Here is a 12868-nt window from a genome sequence, read left to right as displayed (position 1 = left end):
TGGCATTCAAAGGAATCAATATTCACAGCTCATTAGACACGAGTATCTACCCAATTCTCTAGGCAGCTCCACTAGACAGAAGGCAAGAAAGATACAGGACTGAAGTATGGAGACACAGATAGAAATAGGGACAGAAAACTAACCTGACATACTCCTCGTGGCTAACGTTCTCACTACAGATGTAGGCGACATCAACTTCTGTGCTAGAAAGAGCATCTTGCAGGGAGATTTGCTTCACCTCATTAATGTTACCAAGTTCTCTCCTAGAAAAGCCACAGGGAAAGAAGGAAGTGAGAATTGAAAAGAAATAGGTCATTCAGTCTGAAAAACAAACACCATCCCTTTTCTATCCACCCAGATGTCCAAACCACAATATTCAGAAATAGTAGAATTCTCCTGGCTTCCTCCATCACCCCCTCTCTCATTTCCAGGTTATTCCCCACTGGCTCCATCCCTCTGATGGGAACAAATTCTTCCATGGAAGCAGTTACAGACCATAGTCCTTTGTAGCTTACTCACTGTAACACTATCATATTCATTTACCAAAGTGGAAAGAAGGGTAAACCTAGAGCAGACTACAACTTGGATCTCTTGCTCAGAGCTTTTTGGTTACTGGTAGGAGATGTTTTGTTCATCAAAAAAAAAAAAAAAGTGATACTACCTACCTATGAACATATACACACAAGTGTGTGTATTGTGCCCAATGGTGCAAAAAGTTATTTGGATTCAATCAACAAGCTTTTATTAGATGACTACTAAGTGCCAACTACTGTGTTAAGTGCTTTGGATACAAAGACAAAACCTAAACATTTAAAAAGTTTACATTCTATTGGGGGTAGGAAAGATACAATGTATTCCTATAAATTCTTAAATAATATATACAAAGTAAATGCAAAGATTTGTAGACAGGAACATTTGTAATGACTTTTGAGGTAAAGTTGGGCTTTCTAAAAAGTGAAGAGAAAGGGTTTTCAGGCATTGGGGTTGCTAGTGCAGGGGTATGATGATGAGAGATGGAGGAATAAAAAAGAAAGTCATTTTGGGTAGAGCACAGAGGATGGGGATTCCGCTCAGGTCTCCTGAGCCAAATAGGAAGAAGAGGACTGAATGTCATCCTCTAGAAGTGAATGAATGATTAAAGTGTTTATTAATCACTTTAATCATTAATTAATGATTAATTAATTAATCATTAATCACAAGGTGATTAATAAACACCTAATATTTGTAAACCACTGTTCTAAGCACTAGGGTACAAATAGAAAACTGGACAACCCTGATAACATTCTAAGGGGAGCTACAATACATATGGTATGTTTCAGCCAAAAGTCAGATGGAAAGGTCTCATGGTCCCTAGGATACAGAAGCAAAGCATTCTTGTTCAGTTGTTTTTTTCAGTCATGTCTAAGACTTCATTTGGGGTTTACTTGACAAAGTACTAGGGGGTTTGCCATTTCCTTCTCCAGCTCATTTTACAGATGAGGAAATTGAGGCAAATTCAATTATTACATGTGTACATATCTGTAACACATTTGTGTAGCATTTTTATATTGAATGACTCTATTATATATGTAAATATAATGTTTGTATAGACATTTATAATATGTACCATTATCTATATGTGCATGTTTATAAGATACCTGTTCATATTATATATATATATATATATATATCGTTATTACATATGAACATATTTATAACACACTTGTATGGCACTTTTATATTGTATGGCATTGTTACCTATGTACATATTTATAACACACTTGTATGGCACTTTCATATTGTAAGACATTATTACCTATGTACAAATTAAGTGACTAGTCTAGGATCACACAGCTAGGAAGTATCAGAGGCTGGATCTAAACTCAAGAAAATGAGTCTTCGTGATTCCAAGCCTGGAACTCTGTGCACTTTAGCACCACCTAGCTGCCCCCAAAGCAGATGGTATTGTTCTTATTTAATAATATCATTTCCATTAATAGTATCATATTAATTTCTGATGTTGAATCATTTGAAGGGGCTCTGGTGGATCTTCTTCACAGGGACTGTTTCCCAGGTTAATGGCTGTGGATTCTGGGCTGGAAGCATGATTATGTCAAAGGCTCTTGGGTCAGGGTCCTGGCCTGCCTCCAGCAGGACATGAGGGGAGGTGGTGGTCAAGGTGGTAGTGAATGGACTTGCCTGGCACCTGCTGTCTCCTGTCTCTCTCCCAGGTACTTTTCCTCCTGGCCCTTGTGTGTGGCAATTGGTTACCAGTTGGTGAGAATGACTGACCCCTGGCTTGCTTCTCCAATAATTGCCAAGAGGGATGGCCTAGAGGCAGGACTGGTGGTCTGGGGGATTCTGACATCCTCAGGGCTTTTGTACTGTTATTATCAGTGGTTGCCATTGGTGATGAGGAAGATTGGCCCTTTCTCCACAAAGATTTCACTCTACAATGATGGTTGCTGGGGCTGGAATAGAAGTAGGTTTAGTAATTTGGAGGTCCCCAAGCTCTGGGCTTCAGGGTCATGGTTTGTCTTTACTGACTAGGGAGATCTGCCTGGTACATGCTGCCTCCTGTCTCTCTGTCTCTCTGTGTCCTGGCAAACTCATTTCCTACATGCAGACAAAACTCAGAAAGGCAGGAGAGGCACCATAGAAAGAGTACAGCATTTGCAATCAAAAAGCCAAAAGACTTACCCTAACCCTCACTAGCTGAGTGACTATGGGCCAGTCAATTAACATGTCTCAGCCACAGTTTCTTCAGGAGCAAAGTAGGGCTTATAACACCTTCACCACCAATTTCATAGGGTTGCCATAATAAAGGCTTTCAAAATCTAAATGTATAATAAATATGTACTTAGGTAATAATGCCAGACAATATAAAAATGCTATACAAGTATCTTATAAATATATACATAGATAACAATGTCATACAATATAAAATGCCATACAAGTGTGTTATAAATATGTAATAGGTAATAATGCCATACAATATAAAAGTGCCAAATTATAAATATGTTCATGTGTAATAATGATATATAATATGAAAGTGCCAAACAGATGTGTTATAAACATGCACATATAGATAATGCGACATATTATAAATGTGCTATACAAACATTATATTTACATATATAACAGTCATTCAATATAAAAGTGCTATGCAAATGTGTTACAGATAGATATGTATGTAATAACGCCATACAATATAAAAGTGGCATACACGTGTTATAAATATGTTCATGTGTAATAATGGTATATAATATGAAAGTGTCAAATATGTGTTGTAAATATGTACATATAAAATAATGTTACATATTATAAATGTGCTATACAAAATGAGTTATTAAAACATATGTATGTAATAATACCATACAATACAAAAGTGCCAAACAAGTATAAGTATGTATGTAATAATGCCATACAATATAATGTGTCATGCACGTGTGTTAGAAATATGTTGTGTAATAATATACAAGTGCCAAACATGTGTTGTAAATATGTACATATAGAATAATGTTACATAATATAAATGTGCTATACAAATATAAATATTTACATATATAATAGAGCCATTCAATATAAAAGTGCTATAGAAATGTGTTATAAATATGTATTTATATATTTATATTCATTATATATTTAATACATATTTAAATATACATAATTTACCATTCACACATACATAATAATACCATTCAATATAAAAGTGATATATTAGGTATGTTATTAATATGTACATATGTAATAGTGTCATTTAATATAAAAGTGCTATACAAAAGTATTATAAATATGTAATAATGCCATATAATATAAAAGTGCCATATAAATGTGTACATATATAATAATGGCATACGATATAAAATGCTATACAAGTGTATTATAAATATGTACATATGTAATAATGCCATACAACATAAAAGTGCTATACTGATGTGTTATGAATTGCTTTACATGGACATATGTGTGGATACAGAAACAAAACTTTTAATAGAAGTTTGAGAACATCAAAGCAACAACAATATAGATATAGGGAAATAAACAGAATATAAAGAAATCTTTCTTTTGAATTACTTATCAAGCAATCAAACAATAACTATTTAATGCTTACTGTGTATAGGATCTGGGATAAAACTTGGACGTCACTAACCTGGATACAAATCCAATCAGTTTCAGGGGGCTGGGAGGAAGCTGGGGACTCTGCAAATCCCTTATCCGCACAGATCCAGCCCTGCCAACGCCGACCACCACAACACCAAACATTCTTTCTGGCTGCAAAAGAACATATAGAATTTGAAAAGAGGACACACGTATTCAAGGAGAAGTTGCAAATAAACAAACAAAGAGGCAAAAGATTATAAATGTAGAGCTAAAAAGAGCCTTAAGAGTCCATCCGGTCCAATCCTGTTATTTTTTTTTTCTGATTATGAGGAAATTAAGTCTCAGAGGAGCAGTGACATTTCACAAAGGTAGGACTTGAACACAGGACCTCTGATTCTTGAGTCAAAACTCTTTCCATTGTATGAAGCCATTTTTTGGAGCTACCTAGGTCTCTGTGACTGGCAGACATCCAGGAAGAAGAACCAAATGCAAAATTATTATTGTCATCTCTCCCTTGGAACCTCCGATATGAAAAAAGATTCTTCTGAAGTCACAGTGCAAGCACTAAAAATGAGTTCCTCCTTTTCCTATCTCTGCATCCCCCAGGAAAAAAAAAAGACATCCCACAGTTCTATGAGGCAACAACCCAGGTCACCCTTCAATAGAAGAATCTCCCAATTAACCTTTGGATAATTCCTTGAAACCATCAAAAGCACCAAAGAATTTTACTTCTTGAGATTATGATCCTAGAATCATGGGCCTGACTCTTTCATCCTCTCCAATACCCTTCTTTTGATATGTCACCCAATCCTAAATTGCCCTGGCAACTACTTAGAGTAAAATCTACTCTTCCTAGTTTGCAGAGTTTCAGAATTCAAGATAACAAATAAGATGATAATGATGGTGATGGTGGTGGTGGTGGTCCTGGTTTTGGTGGTGATAGCAGACAATTATAGCACACTTTAGGGCTTTTACTTCATCTGAATCATCTCATAAAGTTCCCTTAGGCTCTCTCATTCTGTCTTCTGTATTCAGCTAATCAAGGCTACAGCTTGGCCAGGGCTTAATACTTTATTCTGATCTTGTCAATTAGAATTTGCTTCATCCCCACCTAGATGGCCTAAATCTCTTGATTCTGTTTCTTATGACTATAAGATCACACTCATAGAGTTGGGAGGGGGAAGGTGGTCTCAGAAGCCACCATTTCAACTTCATGTTAAAGATAAGGAAACTGAGATTCAACAAGGTTAAATGACTTGCCTAATGAAACCTAGATAATTAAGAGGCAGGGCCCAGGTTTTCTTACTTCAAACCTAAGTGCTTACCACATCCATGATTGTCATGGATTTTATGACAGACTGAATACTAGAGAAGAGAATTCACCTTTAAGACCTGCTTTTGTCACTGACATATGTTGTTCCTGTACATATGTTGTCAGTGAGCAGTAATAGATGCCTTGGTCTCACTGGCTTGGTCTTAACCATTAATTTTCTCTTAATGAGAGCCTTTCTCCATCCCAGCAAATGAGTGAAAAGCTGTTAATACATTTAGAAACTATTATCTTTCTATTGAAGATGAAGGTTTAACTGTGTCTAGTCTCATAAGAGAAACCATTTAGTCTCTCCCCTCTGGTGGAATAAAACTGTGTGCCCTAATGAATTGATCAATCAATCATTAAGCCTTTATCAAGTGGTAATTATGCATTGGTACTTTGCTAAGCTCAGAGGATATGAAGAAAAATAAAGACCATCTTTATTCTTGAGAAGCATACATCCTAATAGGCTTTTATGTTAGATCTATATAGGCTATAATCAAAGAAGGTGCAAGTTAACTTTGGAGAGGAAGGCATCAGGAGCTGGAGGCAATAGGAAAGAATTCCTGAAGAAGACAGAACTTCAGCTGAATGGACAGAAGCTGGAGGTTCTTAAAGGCAGATGTGAAGGAGAACATTTTGGGTATGACAACGACATGGAAAAAAAAAAGGTGGACTGCCATGTATGAGATTGAACTATAGAGAGGAAAACAAAGAAAATTTTAGCAAACCCTTGTACAGAAAAGTAGATCTCCATGGATTTATAGGGGCAATTCCAGATAAAAGGACAATGAACCTTGGGGTAAACGTTGGAGGCAGGGAGAGAAAATAGTCTGACTTCCCAATTCCCTGAAATAAATAAAAGTATGTGTTCATGCAAAGTGAATAAAAGTATATTTTCAGTACTATCCTCCCTTTTTCCACCCCCCAAAAAAAACTTTTAAAAATTTCTAATAATTAAGAGCTAGAAATCACAAAAACTGTGCTAGACTTGATGTTATATCCACAGATGTTCTGGGGTACATTTCCATGTACAGGAACAACAATAACAATAGCAGCTAGTTATTTGCAGGGGTCCTTAAACTATGGCCCACGGGTCAGATGCAGCAGCTGAGGACGTTTATCCCCCTCACCCAGGGCTATGAAGTTTCTTTATTTAAAGGGCAACAAAACAAAATTTTTGGTTTTACTATAGTCCGACCCTCCAACAAACTGAGGGATAGTGAACTGGCCCCCTATTTAAAAAGTTTGAGGACCCTTGAGTTATTGACTATCAAGTTGCTTAGAGAGCTTGATGGGAACTTTACTTCTGTCGCTTGTTAGCTGTGTGATATTCAAGATTTTCCAAGAGCTTTGCAGGTATCTCATTTTATCCTCATGACTGTCTTGGAAGAGAGGCATTATTATTCTCCCCAATTCAGATGACGCAACTGAGGCAGACACTGAGTGACTTGCTCAGGGTCACCCAACTAATAAATGACTGACTCCACATTTGAACTCAGATCTTCCCGACTTAGGCCCAGCATTCCCATCCACTGGTCCATGTAGCTACATAATCATATTTTGATGACTCCATGATTTCTTTAATGGGGCCATTCTCTCCAAATTACATTTTTGTTTTTGTTTGACTGATTCTTGAGTCTTATTGAGTCATTCACTTTCATTTGTTCAATTCTAATTTTTAGTGTATTATTTTTTTCAGTTACCTTTTTTTTTAAGCTCCTTTTGTATTTGGCCAATTGAATTGTTTTGTTCATTGCATTTTTTTTCCCATTTCACACATTTTTTTTCTGTGAATTGGTATCTTTTTAATATCTATTTTGTAAGGAATTATGTGCTTTTTCCATTTCATCAAATCTGTTTTGTAGGGAATTACATGCTTTTCCCATCCCTTCTTGCAAAAATCTCATTTCCTTTCCCCATTTTTCTTCTAACTCTCTTTTAAGATCCTTTACACAATCTTCTAAGAAATCCTCGGTGAAATAGGGACTAGCTCATATCTCCTTTAGGAACCTCAGGATTTGAGAGCCATTCTCTCTCTCCATAAAAGCTGTCTATGGTGAGTGTTGTTTTTGGTTTTTTGCTAGTTTTTTTGGTTTTTTGTTTTTTTAAGGCTTGAGGTCTTCTCAATGCAAAAGAGCAACAGCTACTTTAGTTTGTCCTGGGGCAGTTCTCCTGATTGACTTCTGGTGCTGGGTAATCACAATTAGCTCACCTTCTTTGGGTGCATAGTGGTTTACAATTTGCCTTTTGTAGCAAATCCGCCAAACCACCTGCTTGCAACCAGGACAGAGTAGCCTAAGAGGCTCACAGAAGATTCCCAGGTGAATGGAAGCAGCAGTTCTCTAGCTCCCCAACCCAGCTCTTTGACCCTGGCTCCCTCTGCTGTGGTCTGGGCTCAGAGACTCCAAAATCAGTTTAGAGGCTTAATCTACTGTTGGTTTGAGAGAAGGTCAGAGGAGGTCACAGAAAATCTGTCTGCTCTTCACCATCTCAATTCCCCCCCATTCTCTTCAAATCACAACTCATCCATGTCTTCTCAAACTGGGAGACTCTTGTCCATGCCTTCCATAAAGGAGACATATTCCATATACCTAAAAAGACATTGCATTATTCTATACACAGCTGTACAATCAAGATTCTGAATACTTTGAGTTCTCCTTTTCTAAGCTATCCAATGTTCTGCCTTGAGTAGAGCAGATATGACTAAATATCATTTTCTATTCATGTAAGGGTTTCTTTATTACAAAGCATTAATCTATTTCATTTGATTGTCAAAACTGTCCTGAAAGGAAGATCAGACCAATAGTTTCCCACAACCCATTTTAACAAAGGAGAAAACTAACACTTAAATTAAGTAATTTGTCACCATGATCACAAAACTCACAAAAGCCAAAAAAACAAAACAAAACAAAAACAACAACAAAAAAAAACCAACCAAACAACAACAACAACAACAAAAGCCCTGGAATCTCTTGATGGTTCCCTGACCATTTGAGGACATTGATTTTTATGAAAAAAATATCTTACCAAAAAGGTATCTTGACCTCTAAATGTTTAGCATGTTCTTCTGAATGATTCCTTAGACACAAAATATAGTGATTTTTCATTTGAGAAATATGTGTGACATTTATTACCTACATCAAATTGCTTGCCATTTCGGGGAGGAGGAAGCAGAGGAAGGGAGGGAAAGAACCTGAAACTCAAAATTTTTTGAAATGCATATTAATATTGTTTTACATCTAGTTGAAAAAAAATAAAATATTCAAAAAATAAACTTGGAACAAGGAGAACAATTTATACAATTACATAATGACAATTTTGAAAAACTCAAAATCTCTGATCAATGCAAAGACCAACCAATATTTCAGAGAACTCCTGATGAAACATACTGCCCACATCTTGATAGAGAAGTGATGGACTTAGGGGAAATTCATATTTTTTAGGTGTGGCTGATGCAGAAATTTTGTTTTTCTCAAATTGGTATATTTTTTATAAGAGTTTTCTTAGTGTTGGCATTTTTCTCCCTCAAATGGGAAGGGGGAGCCAGGAAAAAGATCCAAAAAAGTAATTTTGGTTCATTCAAATATTGAATTTATTTTTAAATATATTAATTTGGAACTCAATTTTTCCTTTTTCTTTTTAAAAAAGTTAGAACTCTAGCTCCACCCACCTGTGACATGACTTATGCCAAAAGAAACCATCTCATCTCTTTATCCTTCTTCCTTTTCCTGGAGGCTTTTCCCTTCCAAATCAGAGATTTTAAAGCTAAAAGACCCTTTAGATTTTCACATGAGACAACTGAGGCACAGAGAGTTTAAGTAGCATGCTCAAAGTTGCAGAGGTAGCAAGCCTCGGAGGTGAGGTTTGACCTGTGACTCTAGGGTGTGCTTTCTTTCTGCAACACATAACCTCTAAAATCAATTATACCCTTTCCTTTTTGACACATCGGGATTTCAAAATAGCCATTTGAGTTCAAATGTTACTATTTTAGTTTTTTTTTTCCCCAAAGGAAAAAGAGCTGGATTTAAAAAACAACAACAAACCTGTCCATTGTTTTTATTTTCAAAACATTGGCGGCTCTTGACTGGTAAGCCAGTCAATGCAAAAGTTGGAGTAAGTGTGCCCTCTGCTGGTTATTCTAACCATTTGCATTTCATATACTCTGAGAGTAAAAAGTGAATTTCTTTGTTTCAGGATGGATATGGTAATCCAGTCTATGACAGTAGACATGGTCAGAGAAATGGACAAATCTCATGTGCATTCTACAAGCCATGTATCTTAACTGTATTCCTTCTTTTTTCCTCTTCCATTCAAATCAACTTTTCTTTCTCTTGTACTAAATGCTTATTTTTCTCACTCCTCTGCTCCAGAGAATAACTAATTAGGTATAAAGTTTTCATTCACTTCAGAAATATCATTAAGAACTGGAAATCCTTTGGCATGCTTATTTTGTATTTTGAAACTGAGTCTGTGCTCTGAATCAGTGACTGTGGGGTCTTAAGCAAGTCATTTCTTAAATTTCTCTAGGTCTCATTCTAAATGCCTTTCTATTTAGCATAATTGTGAAATTCTTTTGTAAATCATGAAGCCTTCCATGAATACAGTAACACAAATGGACTGTTGTTATTAGTCTACTAAACTGAGTGCCTCTGGTTTTAAAAAGTTGAATGGCTACATGACAAAGTCCCTTAAACTTAAGCTTCAGTTTCCTCAGATGAACATGAGGAGATAAGACTCCCTGGCTTCTGTTGTCCAGCTCTAAATCTATTTTAAGAAATGGTCAGAAGACATTTGGAAAATGAAATTGTGATGAATCACCAAAAACCAGGATGATTTAAGAACAGACTAATGATACCTCTTTTTTTCCCCTCTTTTTTTGATAGTCACCAGACATATCAGGGGATATGCTTTGGCAAAGCACTTGACAACTTATTTCATATAATCTCATTAAAAAAGATAAAGAAATGTCAGATCGTTAACAGCAAAATTCTGTGCATTTGGAAATAGTTGAATAGCCTGACCCAAAGAGCTTGTGTTTTTGCTGTAAACAAGCATCAATGACACATTGAAATACACAGATAATATAAAGCTTCGAGGGCTTACTAACATATCAGATGAGAGAGTTTGTCTTCAAAAAGAACTGGATAAATCAGCCAAACTGTTCTGATGAAACTGAAAAGAGAAATGTGTACAGTCTTATTCTTGCATTCCAAAAATTATCCTCACTGAGAGAAGATGGGGAAGAAGAATGAAATAATGATTCATCTAAAAAAGATCCTGGTGATATGAGACCATCTAGTAATAGTTAAAGACAAAGAGTCTAAGTCCGGAAAGTTGAGGACTTTGTCTAATTTGAAATCCAGGTCTCTGAATCCAAATCCATCATTCATTTCCCTGCCCCAAGTCATCTTCAATTATTTTATGAGCTGTAACATGGCAGAGAGGCTAGACCTGTTCTGCTTGTTCCCTGAGGGCAGAATTAGGAATGAGCAGTGGAAAGTAGAAAGAGGTCAATTTTAGTCTGGAATAAACAAAAACTTTCCAATATTTAGATCTGTCAAAAAAAATCAAAGGGGCTGCTTTCCTGATCAGAATGTGAAAATTTCCAATAAATGCTGACTTCTTGTCCAGGATATTGTAGAGGGGATTCTGGGTTAGAAAGAAGTTATAATAGATGCCATTAGGGGTCCCATCCAACTTGGGTATTCTGTGATTCTGTGATCTGACTGCCCACTGCCTTTTCCTAGCACTTCTTACCCTATTCCCTCAATCCTTTCATGCCTGCCATGAACTGGCAGAGTCTTGTCCTCCCCTTCAGTATCCAAGGCTTCCAAATTATTGACATAGATTAAACTGGAAAATGGCCTCTAACTCCTGTCTCCATTTTATTCCCCCAACATTTCCTCCTTAAGCACTTGAAAATTGCTTCTATCTCATCACTTTTTCAGTCTCTCCAGTGTCAGTCATGGCCTCCTTATCATAAATATAAATCCTTTTTACTACATTTTTTTAGCCTTCTTAGGACAAAATATCAGAGCTTCTTTTAGCTGGCCACAAAGTGCTATGTATATTGGGTTTCAATAAAACTCAGTTCTTGGTCTCCTACATATATAATGGAGTATACATTATAGTTACATAGACATGAGGTATATAAACACATGTAGATAAATCCATATCTATACAGATATCTATATTTATACATACATAGCTATGTATAAACATACATATGTGTGTCTGTGTAGATATGCATGTATGTGTCAGTGTATGTGGAGAGAACCAAGAACTGAGTCTTACTGAATCCCGATATTAATAATATTTTAGGCATATTTTTCTATATAATTAAGGGTATAACTATGCATATACACACATACATATATAGACATACAAACACACACACACATATAAATCCTCCCTCTCAGAAAGCTCATTCATTCTCTTATTATCAACTATCCACTCTTTGATGGCAATGATGTCCAAAACTCCATGTCCAGTTCTGTTTCCACAGCAGAGTTCTATCCCTCCACCTCTGGCTTCCAGATACATCCACTTAGGTGTTACTATCTCTTGAAATTCCACAGATCAAAGAACGAATCATTTTCCTTGCTCTAAATCTTGGTGTTTCCTTTAATCTATTTATTATTTTTTAAGTCAAATGACTGTTTCCTTCCAAAGATTGCTTGTAGTCCATCTCTTCAAATTACCTCCTTTTATACCAGTCCAGGCTCACTTGACTTCCTATTTGGATTTCTTTAACACCATCCTAACTGGCCTTCATGATATCTAACTTTTATTATTTTACTTTTTCTTTTCAGAAAAATTTTAAACCGATGCCTATACATGTGTGAAGACACACATATATAGTAAAAGGTAGGAAGTATATGGTGCTATCAAGTACTATTTTACTAGTAGGCTCAAGATGAGTCTTTTAAAGTGTTTTCTAGTCCTCTCTCCCCCACATCCCTAATCAGAGTACTCAGCACCAGAATGAATAAGCTTGTTGATTTGACCTGATAAACCTTAATCTCATAGGATTCCCATTTCCAAAGACCAAGCCATGAGCCAAATAAAGTTGTTTCCCAGAGTGTTAAGACTTTCCATACAAAAATGAGATGTACAATTATGTTGCTGAATAATAATAATAAAACAAAGAGAAAGGTGAAAAAAAGATTAGTCTTTTTATTGGTCTGAATTCTGATCTCTATTAGCATTATTTTTGTTTTCATTATTATAGCCATCATCATATAAACCAATAATGTCAAACTCAAATAGAAATAGGAAAGTGTATTTAAGGATTGTTGAATGCTGCTTGACTTAGAAGATCACTTAATAACATTATCTATGTTATATTGTTTTTTTTTTGGTTTTTGTTTTTTTGCTTTATTTTCTTAACTATTTTCCCATTATATTTGAGGGGATGGTGAGGGTCAAGGGCAGTTGTTTTTGAGGCCTCTGGTGTAAACTGTTCTTTTG

At 35.9% G+C, this 12868-nt stretch overlaps 1 protein-coding gene across 2 annotated transcripts in view; it reads right to left on the bottom strand.

Moving 5' to 3' along the window:
• Positions 1-12868, bottom strand: part of BLVRA (biliverdin reductase A) — a 45959-nt gene that overhangs the window by 17553 nt on the left and 15538 nt on the right. For both annotated transcript variants that reach the window (XM_031957028.1, XM_031957023.1), the window contains exons 2-3: positions 4133-4254; positions 144-263 (exon numbers count right to left, since the gene is read on the bottom strand). In XM_031957028.1, coding sequence (XP_031812888.1) covers positions 144-263; positions 4133-4245 — 233 coding nt within the window. In that variant the 5' untranslated portion in view covers positions 4246-4254. The remainder of the gene's footprint in view (positions 1-143; positions 264-4132; positions 4255-12868) is intronic.

The sequence above is a fragment of the Sarcophilus harrisii genome, chromosome 1, assembly GCF_902635505.1.
Source record: "Sarcophilus harrisii chromosome 1, mSarHar1.11, whole genome shotgun sequence".
Lineage (NCBI taxonomy): Eukaryota > Metazoa > Chordata > Mammalia > Dasyuromorphia > Dasyuridae > Sarcophilus > Sarcophilus harrisii.
This window is presented reverse-complemented; position numbering and strand designations above follow the sequence as displayed.